General features: G+C 39.0%; 1 protein-coding gene across 1 annotated transcript in view; it reads right to left on the bottom strand.

The window, feature by feature from the left end:
• The window catches only part of MYO3A (myosin IIIA), a 157301-nt gene that overhangs the window by 97548 nt on the left and 38665 nt on the right, over window positions 1-21088 (bottom strand). Inside the window, exons 6-8 of the mRNA XM_052651153.1 lie at window positions 14003-14148; window positions 10775-10840; window positions 7216-7371 (exon numbers count right to left, since the gene is read on the bottom strand). Coding sequence (XP_052507113.1) covers window positions 7216-7371; window positions 10775-10840; window positions 14003-14148 — 368 coding nt within the window. The remainder of the gene's footprint in view (window positions 1-7215; window positions 7372-10774; window positions 10841-14002; window positions 14149-21088) is intronic.

The following is a 21088-nucleotide window of genomic DNA, read 5'->3' as shown; positions in this document are numbered from 1 at the left end:
CCCAGACTCCTATATCTACTCCCTACTGGATAACTGTACTTTCATGTTTAATTGGCATATCAAATTTAACTTGTCCCAAAAAGAAATGATGACCACCCTCTACAGGATTTTACTAAACACAGGAGAGCTGCATTTTCATCCATGGACAGGGAACAACACCCACATTTTAGGCTGGACTGTCCAGGTAATGTATTTCAATTTTATATATTTGTATTTTATAAGTATATATAAAATATTTACTTATATAGTTAATAGACACCTACTGTCTTTGAGGGGATCTTGTAGGACAATCAAATCTATAGAAGAAACAACCATGAAGTCATAGTATTCTATTGCAATTTCTGTTCCCAAGACTGGAATCGCCATGGTTAGCTATTTATCTTCCTTCCTTTCCTCCTTTTTGACAAAACACTGGGGATTGTGATGTCAAATCTTTCACTCAAAAAATAAAAAAAAAAAAAACCCAGCTGTATTTATATAAATGTATAAAAATCTAACTTCAAAGTGAATCATAATCTTCCAAAACTAAAAATTCTGTTAAATACAGCACTTTTTTTTTGGCAGAGATTACAAAACTAAACGGGGAAGCAAACAAGATTAGGACAGCTGAGCAGCCAGAGATAAAGCTTTACGTGCCTGGCAGGAAGGGATGAGAGTCATGTCATTCTGAATTCTACTTAAAGGCTGAAATCTTCTGCTCTAAACCTTAACTACTATCTTTTTAAAAAAATATTTCTCTCCTCTTTCCCAGCAAAAAGATGGTTAACAGATTTCCCTACTTTAAAGTACAAATTTTTCAGGGACTTAACTCTCAATATACTTATTACTAAGGCCTCTAATATGAAAGCAAAAATATATTTGCAGTGCAGTGCAAGTGGCTCAGTCATGTGCGACTCTTTGTGAACCCATGGACTATACGGTCCATGGAATTCTCCAGGCCAGAATACTGGAGTGGGTAGCCTTTCCCTTCTCCAGGGGATCTTCCTAACTCAGGGATCAAACCCAGGTCTCCCACATTACAGGCGGATTCTTTACCAGCTGAGCCACAAGGGCAGCTATATGTATTTAGAGGACTACAAATGTGAAGGCACTTGGGGAAGAAGGTTGCCTGCCCTCCACTCAATTCTTTCACTTCTCTTTCCTGCAAAAACATTAGCAGTGTCTATATTCAGTGTCCTGGCTCCTATGAGGCACTGCAGAATTCAATAGGAAATAATCCCATGCAAATGTGTCTTTTCCTTATAGCAATAATCCCCAAAATGGATGCAGTCAAATCCTAGGCTATTGCTAATTTGAAAGAAAAGACACAGGGAGGCAACACTGCAGTATTTCTTGCAACCTTCATAAGTAGGTCAAGCCTCTTGATAATCCCTTAGGGTTTTTTTTTTTTTTCTCTCTAGATTAAATCTTTTTTAAAAAGACTAATGCCTTTAAGGGAAAGGCCAAAAGATACACATTCAGAATTTTCCGGGAAATTTTGTTCTTTTTAAAAATTGTGTTATAGTTTGCTCTAATTAAGTGCATACATTTGTTGTATTCATAGCATTTTTATGTCATGAAATTAAATATGATCAATTTCAGGAGCCTCTTTAGATAAAATAATTATAAAACTATAGGAAAAAATATTTTAAGAACAAGTAAGGATTTGAGTAAAATTAAAACAGCTAAAAATGGATAATGCCATAATTAAAATAATTAATGACTTCTAGAACATCAGGGGAAACACGAATATTACAGGAATTTGGGAATCTGATATAAGCTTTCAGAATCTGTAAAGTGGCCCTAACATCTAATAAAATTTAGGTTTCCCTCTAATGAACCAGCATATTGTAATACTAAATGCTAATGTAAAACAATCTTTCATTGAATGAGGTTAGAAAGATTAAGAAAATGACCAATAAATCTGCCTACATGAACTTTAGAGAAACATCACAGGTTTCCATCCTCATACAGATTTGCTGAAAGCATTTTTATGTGAAAGTCCTCAGGAGGACAAAATTTTTCAAACTAAATTAGGACCAAAATAATAAACAATGAGCCAGGGTCAGCTTTTTACTCTATCCAATCCTTTATTTGTGCCAACATTACATATACATAGCTAGCATGACAGATGGGACTCTATTTTGTGTTGTACAAGTGTATTCAGAATCTTCTCAGGCTCCTCATCCACAATCTGCATGGTGCAACTCCAGGGGGCACCATTCATGGCATGTCTCTGTGCTTGGGCATGAGAGCATTCAGGTGAAATATGCAATGAACAGTGTCTCCTGGAGTGGCACAGTGTGGGCCGTCCCACACCACTTATGGGTACAGCTCAGTCATGTCCAACTCTTTGCAACCCCATGGGCTACAGCCTGCCAGGCTCCTCTGTCCATGAAATTCTCCAAGCAAGAATACTGGAGTGGGTAGCTATTCCCTTCTCCAGGGGATCTTCCTGACCCAGGAATCAAACTCAGGTCTCCTGTACTGCAGGCATATTCTTTACCATCTGAGCCACCAGAGAAGCTCTTACAGGTACAGCAAAGTGTCATAATGAAAGTGAAAGTGAAAAAGTGTAAAAAAGGGTCATAATACTAGTAATCAAATATTTCTTGCTCTTTGCCTGCACATGCTAGTGTAGGACTCCTGTGGCCTTAGAGAGTCCCCATAAGTATGCCTCAAAATTGCTCACAGACAAGTTGGCTTCAGCCAGACACACCTGTGACTCAGCTCTTGCTCAGCTGGGTGCCAATAGTTGATACTCTGCTAGTCACTTTGATAACCCCTGCTGGTCCCTCAGCACATGAAGTCCTTTCTAGCCAGGCTGGGCATTGCTCAGTGCTTTCAGCAAGGCTAGGCTCAAAAATATCATAGGACTACTTCTTCTATTATATTAACCAAGGAAGTCACAGAAAATGTCAGGTTCAAGGGTAAACAACACAGAATCCCACTCTTCATGCAAGAATTGTCCAAAAAATTGTGACCGTATCTAATCCATCATACCCCATCCTACTTTACTAAGAAGAGACAGTTAGTTCAAGTTAAGATCATAGAGCAATCAACCTCTTTCCTTGCATGCTCAGTCACTCAGTCATGTCCAACTCTTTGTCACCCTATGGACTGTAGCCCACCAGGCTCTTCAGTCCACAGGATTTTCCCGGCAAGAATACTGGAGTGGGTTGCCATTTCCTCCCAGGGGATCTTCCTGACCCAGGAATCAAAACCACATTTCCTGCACCTCCTGCACTGCAGATGGATTTTTTTTACCACCAAGCCACCAGGGAAGCTCATTCCCTTCCCTTAAGACTCGCTAAATAACAAAAAGAATGGCAAGTAGAGAGAAATCTCCTTTATGCAAAACAGAAATGGCCACAGTCCCAAACCACAGTCTATAAAGCACAATTACCAAATCCTGTGAACTCTGTGTTGAAATGAGAGAAACTGAGAACCAACATGTAATTCTTTAGTGCTCAACCAATCACTTCGGTCACTCAGTTGTGCCCAACTCTTTGTGATGTCATGGACTGCAGCACACCAGGCTTCCCTGTCCATCACCAACTCCCAGAGCTTGCTCAAACTCATGTCCATCAAGTCGGTGATGCCATCCAACCATCTCATCCTCTGTCCTCCCCTTTTCCCCCCTGCCTTCAATCTTTCCTAGCATCAAGGTCTTTTCCAATGAATCACTTCTTTGCATCAGATGGCCAAAATATTGGAGCTTCAGCTTCAGCATCAGTCCTTTCAATGAATATTCAGGACTGATTTCCTGAATTTAGATAAATTTAGGATTGACTGGTGGATCTCCTTGCAGTCCAAGGGACTCTCATGAGTCTTCTCCAACACCACAAATCAAAAGCATCAATTCTTCAGCACTGAGCTTTCTTTATGGTCCAACTCTCACATCCATACATGACTACTGGAAAAACCATAGCTTTGACTAGATGGACCTTTGTCAGCAAAGTAATGTCCCTGCTTTTAAACATGTTGTCTAGGTTTGTCATAGCTTTTCTTCCAAGGAGCAAGCATCTTTTAATTTTATGGCAGCAGTCACCATCTGCAGTGATTTTGGAGCCCAAGAAAATAAAGTCTGGCACTGTTTCCATTGTCTCCCCATCTATTTGCCATGAAGTGACGGGACTGGATGCCATGATCTTAGTTTTTTGAATGTTGAGTTGTAAAATAGAAAAGCTCATGAGCAACTGCCTATTCCTGTTTATCTGAATTTATTTATTACTCCTTAGGAACAAAAATGCTCATAATGGTCTTCCAGGGAGTGCTGATTCAATCATCTATTCCTTATAAAGTTCCTGGAGACCATGTTTAAAAGCTATTCAGCCCTTATTTGGGAGCTTTTCCAGAAGGGGAAGTGGTGAAGAAAGGCATAAAAAGATATCTCAGGTGGGGAAGGAGAAGTGATCATTTATTTTCTAAATTTCCTGGTCCTAGGGAGCTTACAACATTCCCAGGGTTTCATCAGTCTCTTTCCAGGTTATTGATCTTAGATGGACACTGCCATCAGCTCATGCCTTGACGAGACCTTTTCTCCTAGATCTTCCAAGGAAAATTTGTTCAACCCCTTATTTTGGCCAAAATGAGATTTGAATTTTTCAAAATCAAATATACTGAGAGGCATGCACATGCATGCATGCACACTCTCACACACACACCAATTAAAACATCCCACAAAAATATAGAAATAAGTGTATATGTCAATAGGCTCTTCATTTCAAAATATCCAACAACAGCCACTAAATGCTTTGATAATTAAACATAATAAGACCAATTCCCCACTTTTGGAAAAATAACAATAGTTTAAAGTTAGGAAGAAACATGGAGGAAAAGCAAAAGGTATTCAAGATTACTGCCCCAATCTGTCTTGGTGTATCTGTAGTTTACCTTTTGGAACCAATGGCAGGAGGGTGCCCAGCAGGACACAGGGGCCTTGGGACCCACCCTATCGGGGCTCTCAGGGACCCAGGTCAAACCGCTCACTCAACCTGACTTTCAGTGCTCTCTGTAGTCTGGTCTCTGCGTGTCTCTCCAATCCTATTTCTAAATTTTCCTCCTTACAATTCTGATTAAATGTATTTCTCCTTGCTTTCATGATTTTGATCAAGCTGATCCTTAGAGCAATAATGTTCATCTAGCGGTAACTCTATTTTCACAGGATTAAGTCTGGCTTCTCTCTTGGGTGTGGATTAAAGACTGCTTCCTGGATAAGCTCTGGTGTCACTGCCAGTGGAGGTACTGCTGGCTTCTTTCAAACTCTCACAGGACATTATTTTTATTCCTTTTAGGGATTGAAGCTTCCCACTCTATATAATGCTTATATACATGCTGTTTTTCAGTTTAAAAGTAAGACCCTTTTCAGTATCTTATTTTGGTCGAAACAAGAGGCAAAGGAATTATCTGTGTGGAATCCAGGAGAGAAGGTCTCATCAAGGCATGAACTGGTGGCAGAGTCTGACCAAGACAGAGAGAAAAGAGCACGGAGTCCACAGCTGCATCAGCTGTCAGAGCCATGTGGAGCACCTCGTCCAGACTGAGCTGGCCTCGGTCAATACGGAGACAACACAAGTGCTGTCTCAGTACATCATTCCTATGGTGGCAAGGACTGCATCACAGTTGATATGGGTTGAGTGGGGCCGTAAGAAATTTAGCCTTGTTACGTTAAGTAGGACAGAAAAATACGTCAAGATAATCCTGAGATTTCTGGTGGTTATGGGGTGAGTGGTGGTGCCACTATAAATAAAGGGAACAAAGAACTAATTTGCGGTGGGACAGCACAGGCTCCATGTTGGACTGGCTGAGTTTGAAGCAAGTTTCTTTGAAATACACATGTGGAGACAGGAATGAAAAGAAGTTATTATGAGAGCAGTCAGGATAGCATTTTAGAAGTCCTGTGTATTAAGGGTGAGTAATTCTCACCATGACATTGTCAGAGACTTTAGAGGAAAATTATCTTGCCCAGAAAATAGAAAGTAAAATTGGGCGACGTATTGTATTGCAGTGAAAGAACCCTGTTATTATTTCCTATTGATTTTTCTGCTTCCTTCTTTTCTTTTCTTTTGGTAAAATCAAAATCCCATTCTAGTGAATGTACATTACATAAAGTCCCACACTTAGATAAATAATTGACAGCTTGAACCAGGCACTTGTAGCACTAAAAGTCTGGACAATTTTTAAAATTCATCTTTCACTTGTTAATCCTCTGAAATGTGTCTCAAATTTGCCTTATACTGTGGTTTAAAAATCACATATGTTGGGACAAGTGGGATGATTAGAGCAGTTTGGGATTGACATGTACACATTGCTATATTTAAAATAGATAACAAGGATCTACTGAATAGCACAGGGAACTCCAATATTGTGTAATAACCTGAATGGGAAAAGAACTTGAAAAGGAACAGATACACATATATGTAAAACTGAATCACCTTCCTGTATACTTGAAACTAAAACATCATTGTTAATCAACTACACTCCAATATAAAACTTAAAAAATTTTAATTTGTGGTAGAAGGATATTTAAAGATATGAATATTTTTCACTAGTCAGTGAAAGAAGGTAAGCTCCAGGACATATATATTTCAATTTTGTTTTTAAATGTAATTCTAATAATAAGATACTAGAAGGTATAGATTTAAATTTTATAATTGATTTTATGTTGTATACGTCTATGTATCTTCTAAACTCCCTAAAATAAACATATATACTATCTACAAGCAGTAAAAATAGTCAATATTATGAAAACTGTACATAATAGATCATTAAAAATGATTTTTGAATATAATTCAACCAGGGAAAATGATACCAAAAATAATAGTGTCAAAAACTATTTCAAGTGTTACGTTCATTTTTAAATCTCAAATCTAATAGTGTCAAAAACTATTTCAAGTGTTATGTTCATTTTTAAATCTCAAATCTAAGGTACCTTTCTTCACAGAAGAGGAGAAAAATACAAGAAAAGATAAGTCAGTTCTAATCATCTGTTGAAGTTTATACTCTTTGTTATGAAGAAGTTGTTTAAAAAATGCTGCCAGTAATATTACCAACATCAGGATGCAACTCAACTTGAGACATTCACTCTTCATGCAAATACCACCTTATCTCCAAACCACAAGCAGGGAACTGAAATAATTAAACCAGGAAGTTCTTTCCTCTCCTTAACAACCATTGCATTATAAAGCTGTCAGACTCTTTAGATGATCTTTGGACTTTTGATTATTTGATTACCTGGCCTTTTCTGTGCCTCCCGTGCACTGATAAATGCCAATGAATTCTGTGAGTTGCTTTTGTAACATCGCATCTTTGCCTTCAACTTGAGTAATGAATGTATGCTGTAAAAGATCTGACACCGTTGGACGCTTTTCATAATCCTTAGTCAAACACCTGCACTGGCAGAAAGGAACATGCAATTATTAGATAAGTTAGAGTTTTGAATTTATTATTCACAGTCCTAAAAACTACTCTAACACAAAGGAATGATGTTCTTCATTGATTCTCAGCCCAAGAAACATATCTCAAAAAAATGTTAAAACTGAAATCTGAGGAATTAATGTCTGTGAAAGTGCACACATCTGTGGGCGATTATGCTGTCGTGAAACCAACTTTCAACTAAATTCTACTTTCCTTGCCTCCTAGCAAGCATTGCTGCAGAGTGCTAATTGAACTCCGTCTCCACTGCCAAGTCTCTTTTAGCGAAAGATAAACAACAATGAAGTCATTACAGTTTTAATGCTTATCTAAAATTACAACAAACTTTTCAGTCTCCCTTCACTAACGCTTTTAAAGGTTTTTCAATTGATCTGTTTCTTTCTACGTGGTAAAACTACTAATCCATGTGCAAGGGCTTATGCACTGCTGCTGCTGCTAAGTCGCTTCAGTCGTGTCTGACTCTGTGCGACCCCATAGATGGCAGCCCACCAGGCCCCACCGTCCCTGGGATTCTCCAGGCAAGAACCCTGGAGTGGGTTGCCATTTCCTTTTCCAATGCATGAAAGTGAAAAGTGAAAGTGAAGTCACTCAGTCGTGTCCGACTCTTCGCAACCCCACAGACTGCAGCCTATCAGGCTCCTCCATCCATGGGATTTTCCAGGCAAGAGTACTTGAGTGGGTCTGCCACTGCCTTCTCCGGCTTATGCACTGAGGATGTTTAAATCCCATGTCAGTGGATGGGTTTTGAAGTCCTACAGTACACGTACTAATGTGTATCACACCTCTTGATAGGATCAACCAGGTGAGAGCACCTGAAACAGCATCACAGGAGGAATCCTGGAACGAACATCGGATGTTTAATCAGCTGCCTTCAGATATTGGAAAGAGGAGTTAGACTAGTTTTCAGGGCAAGGAAACAAAAAACCTAGGATCGATGAGTAGAATTAAAAGAGAAATAGATTTCTGGTCCATATAAGGGCGAACGTTTTGACAGAAGATGGAATGGGCAGCATTGGGAAGTAAGATTATTATTATCAGGGGATTACTGGTTGGCTTCTCAGTGCATGTTCAAGAAGAATGCATGTTCTGCATACTCTTTCAGTCCTGAGATTTTGAGGATCTACGGTTATGAGGAAACTGGTCAGGGTGGGGCTGTCATTTGAGGATAGAAAAAAACAAAAAGGAACCCAAGCCTGACCTGAGCCATGCCACTTCTTATCTGTATTGTTAATCCTTCTGGTATGAGAATCTGGCAATGTATTCTACTGGAATTAACTAAACAGATACTGGCTTCCAAGATGGTGCTAGCGGTAAAGAACCCACCTGCTAATACAGGAGATGCCTGAGACAAGGGTTCGATCCCTGGGTCGGAAAGATCCCTTGGAGGAGGGCATGGCAACCCACTCCAGTATTCTTGCCTGGAGAATGGCCATGGACAGAGAAGGGTTGCAAACAGTCAGACACTAGCAACTTAACTTACAAACACAAAGAGATACTACCCAGGGATGCTAAAAGATGCTAAGGAATAAGGATGACAATGTCTCAAAATAAGATGTGCTTTTAGTTTTTATTTAGTTTAGCACAATGTGTCAATTTCTGCCACCTGCAACACTTGTATCTACGTACTGAGATTAGTCACATTGGATATTATTTCATTCACATAAAACCTTAACAGTTAAACTGCTGTGTGCCAGCCACTGAACTTAGAATGAAAAGTAAGGCATATTTGGTGCCCTGGAGTTGTTTACTGTCTATTTAGGGAGCAAGATCTCTAAACAGGGAGTGAAATAAAAGAAGAAATGGTATTAGAGGAAGAGGAACCAAGGACAGGGAGAGCTTCCTGGGCAGAGACCTAACTACCTGAAGGAAACGAGCAAATGCTTCTCAGAGGTGAAATTGTATGGAATATGTCTAAGTCATCGAGCTGCGTTAACGGATCCACATGGAAGGATCTGCCCACATGAGTCATGACTACAAGTCGTGGGGAACACTTCAAAGTTACCAACGATTCTCCTATGAGGTCTATGGAATTCGGCTGCAGTTCATTAAATATTATGCAGTATGTAGTACATATGTAGCAATGATTAGTTAAGTGAAAACTAAAAGAAAAAAACATTGCCAATATTTCTTGTGTTTGTATAACCCTTAAATCAGCCTCTTACCTTTATAGAAACAAGCAGATATTCTTGGTATGAAAACCAGCGATTTCAATATAGACAAAGATGATTAGTCCCTCTACTTTTTTGCCCTTTTTACATTTTCTGAGTGAAGTTTGACACATTCATGCTTAATGACCCCTTCTCTCCCATTTAAAACCTTCAGTCATTCCTTCCCTTGTATTTTTAAGGCGAAGTCATGAGAAAGACCATGAAAAAAGTTTCATGGACAGATTTAGAAATAGCTGATGCATAGCTTCTGCTTGGTTGTCTGGAGGCACTGCATTTATACTAGATATCTGTCAAATTAAAAGTCAATTTCAAATATCTAAGATTTTATCTGTATGATTATCTGACTTATCAAGTGCAATGAAAATTCCCGGGCTGCGATGAGAATTAGTGATGCAGATAACTGAAGGGCTAAATAACTGACTGACTATATGATTGGCAAGAAGGTGGGAGATGCTAAGGGCAAGACTGCAAAAGGCAAGTGGACAGAAGAAACCATTCAAGGGTGATGCAACGTCTGCAGAAGCACAGTCAATAGAATGAATGTGACCCTGAGATCATTATCAAAACAATAATAAGTTCATTGAACATTCAGAAGACACTACAAATGCTTGTTTTGACGAAGATCATGGGAACCTCCAGGGTTATTTAACAGATAAAGAGGAGAGTCAGAACCTTGGAGGAATGATTATAAAAGGCCCATCTCAAAGTCATATAGCAGGATGGAATTTCTTTGACTCCTCTAAAAGACTCTAAGGACTCTCCTGGTGGTCCAATGGTTAAACTTTGTCTTCAAATGCAGGGGGTGTGGGTTCGATCCCTGGTCGAGAAGCTAAGAACCCCACATGCTTCCTGGCCAAAAAGAAACCAAAACACAGAACAGAAGCAATACTGTAATAAGTTCAATAAGGACATTAAAAATGTGTGCCTGCTAAATCACTTCAGTTGTGTCTGACTCTGTGAGACCCTATGCACTGTAGCTTGCTAGGTTTCTCTGTCCATGGGATTTCCAGGCAAGAATACTGGAGTGGGTTGCCATACCCTTCTCCAGGGAATCTTCCTGACTCTGGGATCAAACCTGGGTCTCTTGCATTGGCAGGTGGGTTCTCTACTACTAGTGCCACCTGGGATGGCCCACATCAAAATTTAAAAAAATAATAATAATAAAAAGAAAAGATTCTATTGTTACTCACTTACTGATGAAGTCATTGAATTCTGCTGACCATATCTCAGGTTGCCTCAGTTTTGGGGGTGGATTCCTAGAAAAATAAGATACAAGGTTGGATAGTACACATTGGCCAGGCAGGGATAAAATTAACAGGCAGGACTGGACAGACTAACGTATCACTGCATTCAAATCCTGCCAGGTATAATCAAGTATTACCATCATTTTCCAATTCAAAGAGAGATAATTAGTTATTAATCATTCTTTATATGGAATGACAGGTCTCTTGCTTCTCTGAAAGCACATAAAATACCCATTTTTTTCCCAGCTGATCTTTCTTTTTTTCTTTGAAAGAAACTTCTTGCTTTGAACTGAGAGCCCTAGAGGAAAACATAAATACTTAGCTGATTAGAAACAGTGGCTCCTGGGGAAAAGATTTTTTACTTTGAGTCCTACAAAAATCTCTGATGGATATTCAGGAGACACAAAGGTGACCCGAAAGGAGGATTAGTCAGAATATGCAAAAACCTTAGCAGAGAGGCCTTTATAGAAGAGTGCCTTTATGACTTGCTCTGTTGTTACTTGGGTAGATGGCCAGAAACAAGATTACAAAAGTAAGGAACTGGAAAATATGACTGGCAATAAAGCTCTGGATGCCACTGCAAGATTCTGTTATTAATTCCTTTCATTTTAAGCTGAACAAATCTTTTCTTTTTTTGTGATGTTCATGAACACAAAGGAACATCATCTGCAAATGAGGCTGATCTCTGACTGTAATCAAGCAACACTGATCCACCACGATAACCCTGATAGTTGAATGTCCTGAAGTACCACTTTATGTTAATTCCAACAGCTCTTTGTTTTCATTAGTGGAATGGAAATACTTTGTCTTCAGCTTTGCATTACTCCTTAAATAGCTTAAAATGAAATTAATGTACAGTCTGTACAGGCTCATTAAAGAAAACTGCAGCTACTCATCCACTAGGTCACACTGAAAGCTCATTTTACAATCCTTAGGACTATTTGAAGATTGCTGGTTTGCACATTAAAAGAAGTAATTCTTTTCTCCAATAATTTTGCTTGGCTTCTTGTTCTCCTGAAAAATTCTCTTTTAAGAGATTTACTGGTTTGCTTCAAGTAGAGCAAGATTTTGATGATTTTAGAACATTCAGAACCAGGTAACTTTACGGATCCCCCTTTTTTCCTAATTATTTCTTCAGTCAGTATTCTTAGAACTCTATTTTAAAGATATACTGGCGGTACAAGGAATAAGAAACAACTGAGAGGGTAGTTTCCAGAGGTACCTTGCTCACAGGTACCATATAGCATCCCTCTTTCATGTGGCATCATCATTAACAGTAAAAACCCTAGGCTAACTATGTTCATTTAAACCATAATTTAAATAGCTCAGGAAAAACAGTGCTTCATCTCACATACAGAATGACAACAGGAATTAGGATATACAGATTCTGTTGGTTTTCCTCCAATTTAATGAAATGCCTTAGACCTGATACAGAGCAGGTTTTCTGCTCTTTTTCTGTAATCTCATTTCCCCACTTACTGTGTGTGCTAAGTCGCTTCAGTCGTGTCTGACTCTGTGCAGCCCTATGGACTGTAGCCTGCCAGGCTCCTCTGTCTATGGGATTCTCCAGGCAAGAATACTGGAGTGGGTTGCCATGCCCTCATGCAGAGATCTTCTGATTCAGATACTGAACCTGCATCTCTCACATCTCCTGCATTGGTAGGCAGGCTCTTTACTACTAGTGCTACCTGGGAAGCCCCACTTATTAATAAGCAATATAGTTTACAAACAGTAAGACCTGAGAGATACATTGAGATTGTTATGGAAAGGATGATATATATTTAAGGTATTATAACTCAGTAAACACAGGCAGGACAGAAAATTACAAGGTAAAGTTAAAAACAAATTTGAGTGCTTTACACTAATTTAATTCCATGCCAAATATTCCAAATAGATCTATTTGGAAATGAATAGGTCATATTGGCATTATTTCTTTCAGACTGGAACCACCCCCAGCCAGGGCTTTTACACATGATTCAATGTTCTACAGGCATTAGGATCCCACAATTTATTTAATGGAGAGTGTGCGAACAAATTTTAGCATACCTCATCTCTCCACCCTGGACCCATGTTCCCATAGGCCCTCTCTGTGCATTTCATTAAAATTAAGATAGCAGGCAAAATCCATAGGAAAGTCTTTAGGATTTTCCTGGTCATATAGTGGATAAGAATCCACCTGCCAATGCAAGGGACATGAGTTTCATCCCTGATCCAGGAAGATTCCACATGCTGCAGAGCAACTAATGCATGTGCCCCAACTACTGAGTCCTTGAGCTGCAACTACTGAAACCCACGTGCCCTTGAGTCCGTGTTCCTCAATAAGAGAAGCCACCACAATGAGAAACCTGAGCACCACAACTAGAGACTAGCCCCTGTTTTCTGCAATTAGAGAAAGTCCATGCACAGCAATGAAGATCCAATGCAACCAAAAAAATAATAATAAATAATATTTTGAAAAGAAAGTCTTTAAAAGACAATACATGTATAATAAAAATAGGCAGTCTTTTCATGTCGGTTTTCTGAAATATCTAGGAACTAACCAAAACATTGACAGTGTTTAACTAGTGATAAGCAAGAGGGAAAATCTGACAACACACATAGAAGGGGAGGTGTCTACGCAGGAAAGTGCCTTCCTGGCTCCAAAGAGATTATTTTTCTAAGCTTGATGTTTTATATTAACATATTCAAAACACTAACATATTTAAAATCATTATCATTTTATAAACAATTCTACCTCTAACTTTCTTAATACTATCATTTTAAAGCTCTAAACAAAGGGAAGTCTTAGCAAGTAATAAAAAATTATTAGATTGATATGAGTGGAACAGAGCACATTACTGTTACACGGACTGTGGACCAGGGAGCCTCACTGACGAATCTGGGAGTGAATCAAGAGTGACAGGAAGTACTGTTTTCCAAGCTCAAATCCTTGCTAAAGAAAACACACACACACACACACAATACCAAGAGAAACCTCTTGTTCTTAGACCAGGGAAAATAAAACTATGGTACAAACAGAGTGTTTTGAAAGAAGCCAAATGATATTCCAGGCCACTCTGCTCCCAACCTGTGGAAATAAATCTGGATATTTCCATGAAGAGCTTGACAAGGATTCGGTGGCTGGAGGAACAGAGAAAACTGGCAGGTAGTGGACCCACATGAGAGCCCTCTGACCTGGGTATTTTGAAAAGTGCTCTCATGGGATGCAGGTCAGCTAGTGGAGGGTCTCCATCCCCCAGCTCAATGGCCGTGATCCCCAGGGACCACGTGTCACATCTGGCATCGTAAGTTGTATCCAGTTGCTGTTCACACGCAATCACCTAGCAGAAAATGAAAGAAAAAGGAAGCTTACAACTTCAATAAGCACATAGGAAAATGCTTAGAATGATGTGTAAGTGTTCAAACTGATGAGCTTTGAGAGCACCCAGCCAAGGCAGTAACATGGGGAAGTAAAACCTCAAATTATAATTAGTAGTGGTAGTTTTATTCTAAGAATGTAGAATATCTTAGCAGGATTGAAAACAATAAGGGAAGAAGTCTATGAAAAAAAAATTTTGAAAATGCAAAACAGAGGGGAATGAAAAAGTGTACCTAATGGGAAGGGATGGGATCAAACATACAGCTTAAACTTGTGCAATGATAGTCATCTGATAAACATTTGATTAGTAAATGGAGTCATTCATCTTGGCAAAGATAAAGATCTTTAACAAAAATTGAAGGATACAAAGAAAAATAAGCTTGTAGGAAGCCTACGTATATAGCCTCCATCTTTTTTGACAACTTGAAGGCAGAAATGGGACAAGTGTGGAGAAATAAAAAAAGGCTTATGCCATCAACAAGAGAAAAATAACTGGATAAAAATAAACATTGATATGAGGTTAGCAGTTATCTGGGAGCACACTAGATAGTAAATCCTGTTGTTGTTTAGTCGCTCAGTTGTGTCTGACTCTTTGTGACCCCATGGACTACAGCACACCAGGGTTCCTGTCCTTATACTATCTCCCGGAGTTTGCTTAAACTCATGTTCATTGAGTTGGTGGTGCTGTCTAACCATCTCATCCTCTGTCTCTCCCTTCTCCTCCTGCCTTCAATCTCTCCCAGCATTCTTTTCCAATGAAGTGGCTCTTCACATCAGGTGGCCAAAGTATTGGAGTTTCAGCTTCAGCTTCAGTCCTTCCAATGAATATTCAGGGTTGATTTCCTTTAAGACTGACTGGTTTTGATCTCCTTACTGTCCAAGGGACTCTCAAGAGTCTTCTCCAGCACCACAGTTCAAAAGCATCGATTCTTCAGCACTCAGCCTTCTTTATGGTCCAGTTCTCACAGCCATACATGACTACTGGAAAAACCATAGCTTTGACTATACTGACCTTTGTCGGCAAAGTGATGTCTCTGTTAAGCTACAATCAGGTTTTTTTTTAAATTCCACTAGTCACAGGATGTCATTGAACAACAAGAAAAAATTTTTTACATGTTGTGAATGCCAACTCATAAGATAAATAAAACATAATCTGGGGATGATAGCAGGTTAGACTTCTTATCGTTTAACTACAGTAATATGAAATGAGATGCAAAGTGAAAGAAATCTAAGATCCTGTCTGGAATAGCGTTTCACCTTTCTGACTCCACTTAACATCAAATTTAACACATTAAAACATCCTTATGTTGGCACAGTGGGTGAATTTATGTTCCAATGTACCCATGACACTCTTAGTTTATGCTCACTTTCCTAGACTCATTATAAATACCCTCCCGGTTCACTCTCCAAATTGTCCTGGCTTGTACAATAAGTTACATGGTCACCTATCACAGCCACTGTCTCCCCTTCACCATGAAACACACATACTCTGGGAAGGATGGCTTTACATAATCAACAAATGCTACCTTTGGTCTAGAATTTAATTGAAAAGGATGTCAAATCAAGAATGCCACTTTTCAACTTATAATTGATTAAAACAACCTTGTTTACCTTTCTGTTTTCTAATTCTTAGAAATTAGACCTAATAACATAGAGCTGGTATTTATGTGATGTCTTCATTAACTAGATAGTTGATTATTCAAAACACATTCTTCAACAATTCTAGGTAAGTGGAAATTTACTGAAGTATTGCCAATCATTCAAAAGTTGGTGAATGCTTATTACAGAGAAATGAATATAATATGCACAAAATGTTAAACATATATTTATAGGATAATTTGAAAAGACCACAATGAACCTTTCTCTTTTATATATTATTGGTTGGCTGAGCAGGAAAGCATTTTCAAACCATGTTTGTGCTACAGTAGGCTTATTAATGACTTTTCAGTAAAACGACTGTCTGAACGTTGACATTCTAGGAATCAGCGAACTAAAATGGACGGGAATGGGTGAATTTAACCCAGATGACCATTATATCTACTACTGTGGGCAGGAATCCCTCAGAAGAAATGGAGTAGCCATCATGGTCAACAAAAGAGTCCGAAATGCAGTACTTGGATGCAATCTCAAAAATGACAGAATGATCTCTGTTCGTCTCCAAGGCAAACCATTCAATATCACAGTTATTCAAGTCTATGCCCCAACCAGTAACACTGAAGAAACTGAAGCTGAATGGTTTTATGAAGACCTACAAGACCTTTTAGAACTAACACCCTAAAAAGATGTCCTTTTCATTATAGGGGACTGGAGTGCAAAAGTAGGAAGTCAAGAAAACACCTGGAGTAACAGGCAAATTTGGCCTTGGAATGCGGAATGAAGCAGGGCAAAGACTAACAGAGTTTTGCCAAGAAAATGCACTGGTCATAGCAAACACCCTCTTCCAACAACACAAGAGAAGACTCTACACATGGACATCACCAGATGGTCAACACCGAAATCAGATTGATTATATTCTTTGCAGCCAAAGATGGAGAAACTCTACACAGTCAGCAAAAACAAGACCAGGAGCTGACTGTGGCTCAGATCATGAACTCCTTATTACCAAATTCAGACTCAAATTGAAGAAAGTACAGAAAACCGCTAGACCATTCAGGTATGACCTAAATCAAATCCCTTATGATTATACAGTGGAAGTGAGAAATAGATTTAAGGGCCTAGATCTGACAGATAGAGTGCCTGCTGATCTATGGAAAGAGGTTCGTGACATTGTACAGGAGACAGGGATCAAGACCATCTCCATGGAAAAGAAATGCAAAAAGGCAAAATGGCTGTCTGTGGAGGCCTTACAAATAGCTGTGAAAAGAAGAGAAGCGAAAAGCAAAGGAGAAAAGGAAAGATATAAGCATCTGAATGCAGAGTCCCAAAGAATAGCAAGAAGAGATAAGAAAGCCTTCTTCAGTGATCAATGCAAAGAAACAGAGGAAAAGAACAGAATGGGAAAGACTAGAGATCTCTTCAAGAAAATTAGAGATACCAAGGGAACATTTCATGCAAAGATGGGCTCGATAAAGGACAGAAATGGTCTGGACCTAACAGAAGTAGAAGATATTAAGAAGAAGTGGCAAGAATACACGGAAGAACTGTACAAAAAAGATCTTCACCACCCAGATAATCATGATCATGTGATCACTAATCTTGAGCCAGACATCTTGGAATGTGCAGTCAAGTGGGCCTTAGAAAGCATCACTACGAACAAAGCTAGTGGAGGTGATGGAATTCCAGTTGAGCTATTTCAAATCCAGAAAGATGATGCTGTGAAAGTGCTGCACTCAATATGCCAGCAAATTTGGAAAACTCAGCAGTGGCCACAGGACTGGAAAAGGTCAGTTTTCTTTCCAATTCCAAAGAAAGGCAATGCCAAAGAATGCTCAAACTACTGCACAATTGCACTCATCTCACATGCTAGTAAAGTAATGCTCAAAATTCTCCAAGCCAGGCTTCAGCAATATGTGAACTGTAAACTCCCTGATGTTCAAGCTGGTTTTAGAAAAGGCAGAGGAACCAGAGATCAAATTGCCAACATCCAATGGATCATGGAAAAAGCAAGAGAGTTCCAGAAAAACATCTATTTCTGCTTTATTGACTATGCCAAAGCCTTTGACTGTGTGGATCACAATCAACTGTGGAAAATTCTGAAAGAGATGGCAATACCAGACCACCTAACCTACCTCTTAAGAAACCTGTATGCAGGTCAGGAAGCAACAGTTAGAACTGGACATGGAACAACAGACTGGTTCCAAATAGGAAAAGGAGTGCGTCAAGGCTGTATATTGTCACCCTGCTTATTTAACTTCTATGCAGAGTACATCATGAGAAACGCTGGACTGGAAGAAACACAAGCTGGAATCAAGACTGCCGGGAGAAATATCAATAACCTCAGATATACAGATGACACCACCCTTATGGCATAAAGTGAAGAAGAGCTAAAAAGCCTCTTGATAAAAGTGAAAGAGGAGAGTGAAAAAGTTGGCTTAAAGCTCAACATTCAGAAAATGGAGATCATGGCATCTGGTCTCATCACTTCATGGGAAATAGATGGGGAAACAGTAGAAACAGTGTCAGACTTTATTTTGGGGGGCTCCAAAATCACTGCAGATGGTGACTGCAGCCATGAAATTAAAAGACGCTTACTCCTTGGAAGGAAAGTTATGACTAAACTAGATAGTATATTCAAAAGCAGAGACATTACTTTGCCGACTAAGGTCCGTCTAGTCAAGGCTATGGTTTTTCCTGTGGTCATGTATGGACGTCAGAGTTGGATTGTGAAGAAGGTTGAGTGCCAAAGAATTGATGCTTTTGAACTGCGGTGTTGGAAAAGACTCTTGAGAGTCCCCTGGACTGCAAGGAGATCCAACCAGTCCATTCTGAAGGAGATCAACCCTAGGTGTTCTTTGGAAGCAATGATGCTAAAGCTGAAGCTCCAGTACTTTGGCCAACTCATGCAAAGAGTTGACTCATTGGAAAAGACTCTGATGGTGGGAGGGATTGGGGGCAGGAAGAGAAGGGGACGACTGAGGATGAGATGGCTGGATGGCATCACTGACTCGATGGACGTTGAGTCTGAGTGAACTCTGGGAGATGGTGATGGACAGGGAGGCCTGGAATGCTGTGATTCATGGGGTGGCAAAGAGTCAGACACGACTGAGCGACTGAACTGAACTGAAGGAGTATTAATTTTAATTATTAACTCATGTATTATTCTAATAGTTATATTTTAGATAAAAATATTAACTTTACTCATAGAGTGCTTCTAAGATCCACTAATCAAAATTGTTTTTACTAAATGACAAACTTAAAATATAATAATAGCTTTGTTACTATAAATTAATATATTAAAATATAAAACTAGACAATTATTTAATAGAAATCATATAGTTATATTATAGTATTTATTATAGTAATTATTCATATATGCAGATAAGATGTACAGCTTGGTATTACAGGTAGATGTTATTAACTTCTCATTTTTAAACTTTTCACAAGCTTTTAAAACACTAGTAATATATCAGAATTGAAGAAAAAACCCACATTTGAAATTCTTTTATTCAATTTTGTTTTTGCTTATATGACTATACAGTCTACACGTATTTTATTTTAAAAGTTTCTTAAGATAATTTATCCTTTCTCCAAATTTTACATTACACTTATATTTTAACTTTTTTTGCAAGTAGTAATTGAATTAGTATCAAAATAGGAACAGCACACCAGGACTTAATCTTCCAGCAAATTTAATTCTATGATTTTGCAATATTAATGTAGTATTTAAATTACTTCTCTTCCTGTCACTCCCTAGAAAGATGTAGGCAAATAGCAGAGCTTTTCCCAAAGATGGCAAAGTTTTCAAACATAAACGTTTTTTTACTGATAAATATAACTAAAAGGATTAACAGCGTTAACATTAAAGTGACTGTGGAGAAAAGATGTAACTCTAGAAAACTTTTCCTCAACTATTTTAGCAGTTTTTCTACATCTTCCCACAGGTGATGCTCAAAAGAATCTTCCGGGGTGTGATGTGGCCCTAAGCAGAGACACTCAACATAGGACCTACTATAAATATAGGTTAAAAGCCTGCATCTGACTTTAAATAAAGTCAGGGCTGTATATTGTCACCCTGCTTATTTAACTTATATGCAGACTACATCATGTGAAATGCTGTGCTGAATGAAGTACAAGCTGGAATCAAGATTACGGGGAGAAATATCAATAACCTCAGATATGCAGATGACATGACCCTTATGGCAGAAAGAAAAGAGGAATTTAAAGAGCCTCTTGATGAAAGTGAAAGAGGAGAGTGAAAAAGCTGGCTGAAAACTCAACATTCAAAATACGAAGATCACAGCATCTGGTCCCACCACTTCACAGCAAACAGATGGGGAAACAATCGAAAACAGTAGGAGACTTTATTTTCTTGGGCTCCGAAATCACTGCAGATGGTGACTACAACCATGAAATTAAAAGACGCCTGCTCCTTGGAAGAAAAACAATGACAGACCTAGACAGTGTATTAAAAAGCAGAGATGATTATTTTGCCAACAAAGGTCCATATACTCAAGGCTATGGTTTTTCCAGTAGTCATGTATGAGTGTGAGAAATGGACAATAAAAATGGCTAAGCACCAAAGAATTGATGCTTTTGAACTGTGGTGCTAGAGAAGACTCTTGAGAGTCCCTTGGACAGCAAGGAAATCAAACCAGTCAATCCTAAAGGAAATCAACCCTGAATATTCATTGAAAGGACTGAAGCTGAAGCTGAAGTTGAAATTCCAATACTTCGGCCACCTAATGTGAAGAGCCACATCACTGGAAAAGACCCTGATGCTGGGAAAGACTGAAGGCAGAAGGAGAATGGGATGACAGAGGATGGGATGGTTGGATGATATCACTGACTCAATGGACATGAGTTTAAGCAGACTCTGGGAGATGGTAAAGAGCAGATGAGCCTGGCTTGTTGTAGTCCATGAAGTCACAAAGAGTCAGACAAGACTGAGCAACTGAACAACAAAAAAGGCACTTTTATATTTCTATCCAACTTAAAAACAAAATCTAAATATCATTAACAGAGATATGTGTAACCTAGATGTCCACTGACAGAAGAATGAATAAAGATGAGGTCAGTTCAGTTCAGTTCAGTCGCTCAGTCGTGTCCGACTCTTTGAGAGCCGATGAATCGCAGCACACCAGGCCTCCCTGTCCATCACCAACTCCCAGAGTTCATTCAACCTCACGTCCATCGAGTAGGTAATGCTATCCAACCATCTCATCCTCTGTCATCCCCTTCTCCTCCTGCCCCCAATCCCTCCCAGCATCAGAGTCTTTTCCAATGAGTCAGCTCTTCGCATGAGG

Source organism: Budorcas taxicolor, chromosome 13 (genome assembly GCF_023091745.1).
Source record: "Budorcas taxicolor isolate Tak-1 chromosome 13, Takin1.1, whole genome shotgun sequence".
Lineage (NCBI taxonomy): Eukaryota > Metazoa > Chordata > Mammalia > Artiodactyla > Bovidae > Budorcas > Budorcas taxicolor.
This window is presented reverse-complemented; position numbering and strand designations above follow the sequence as displayed.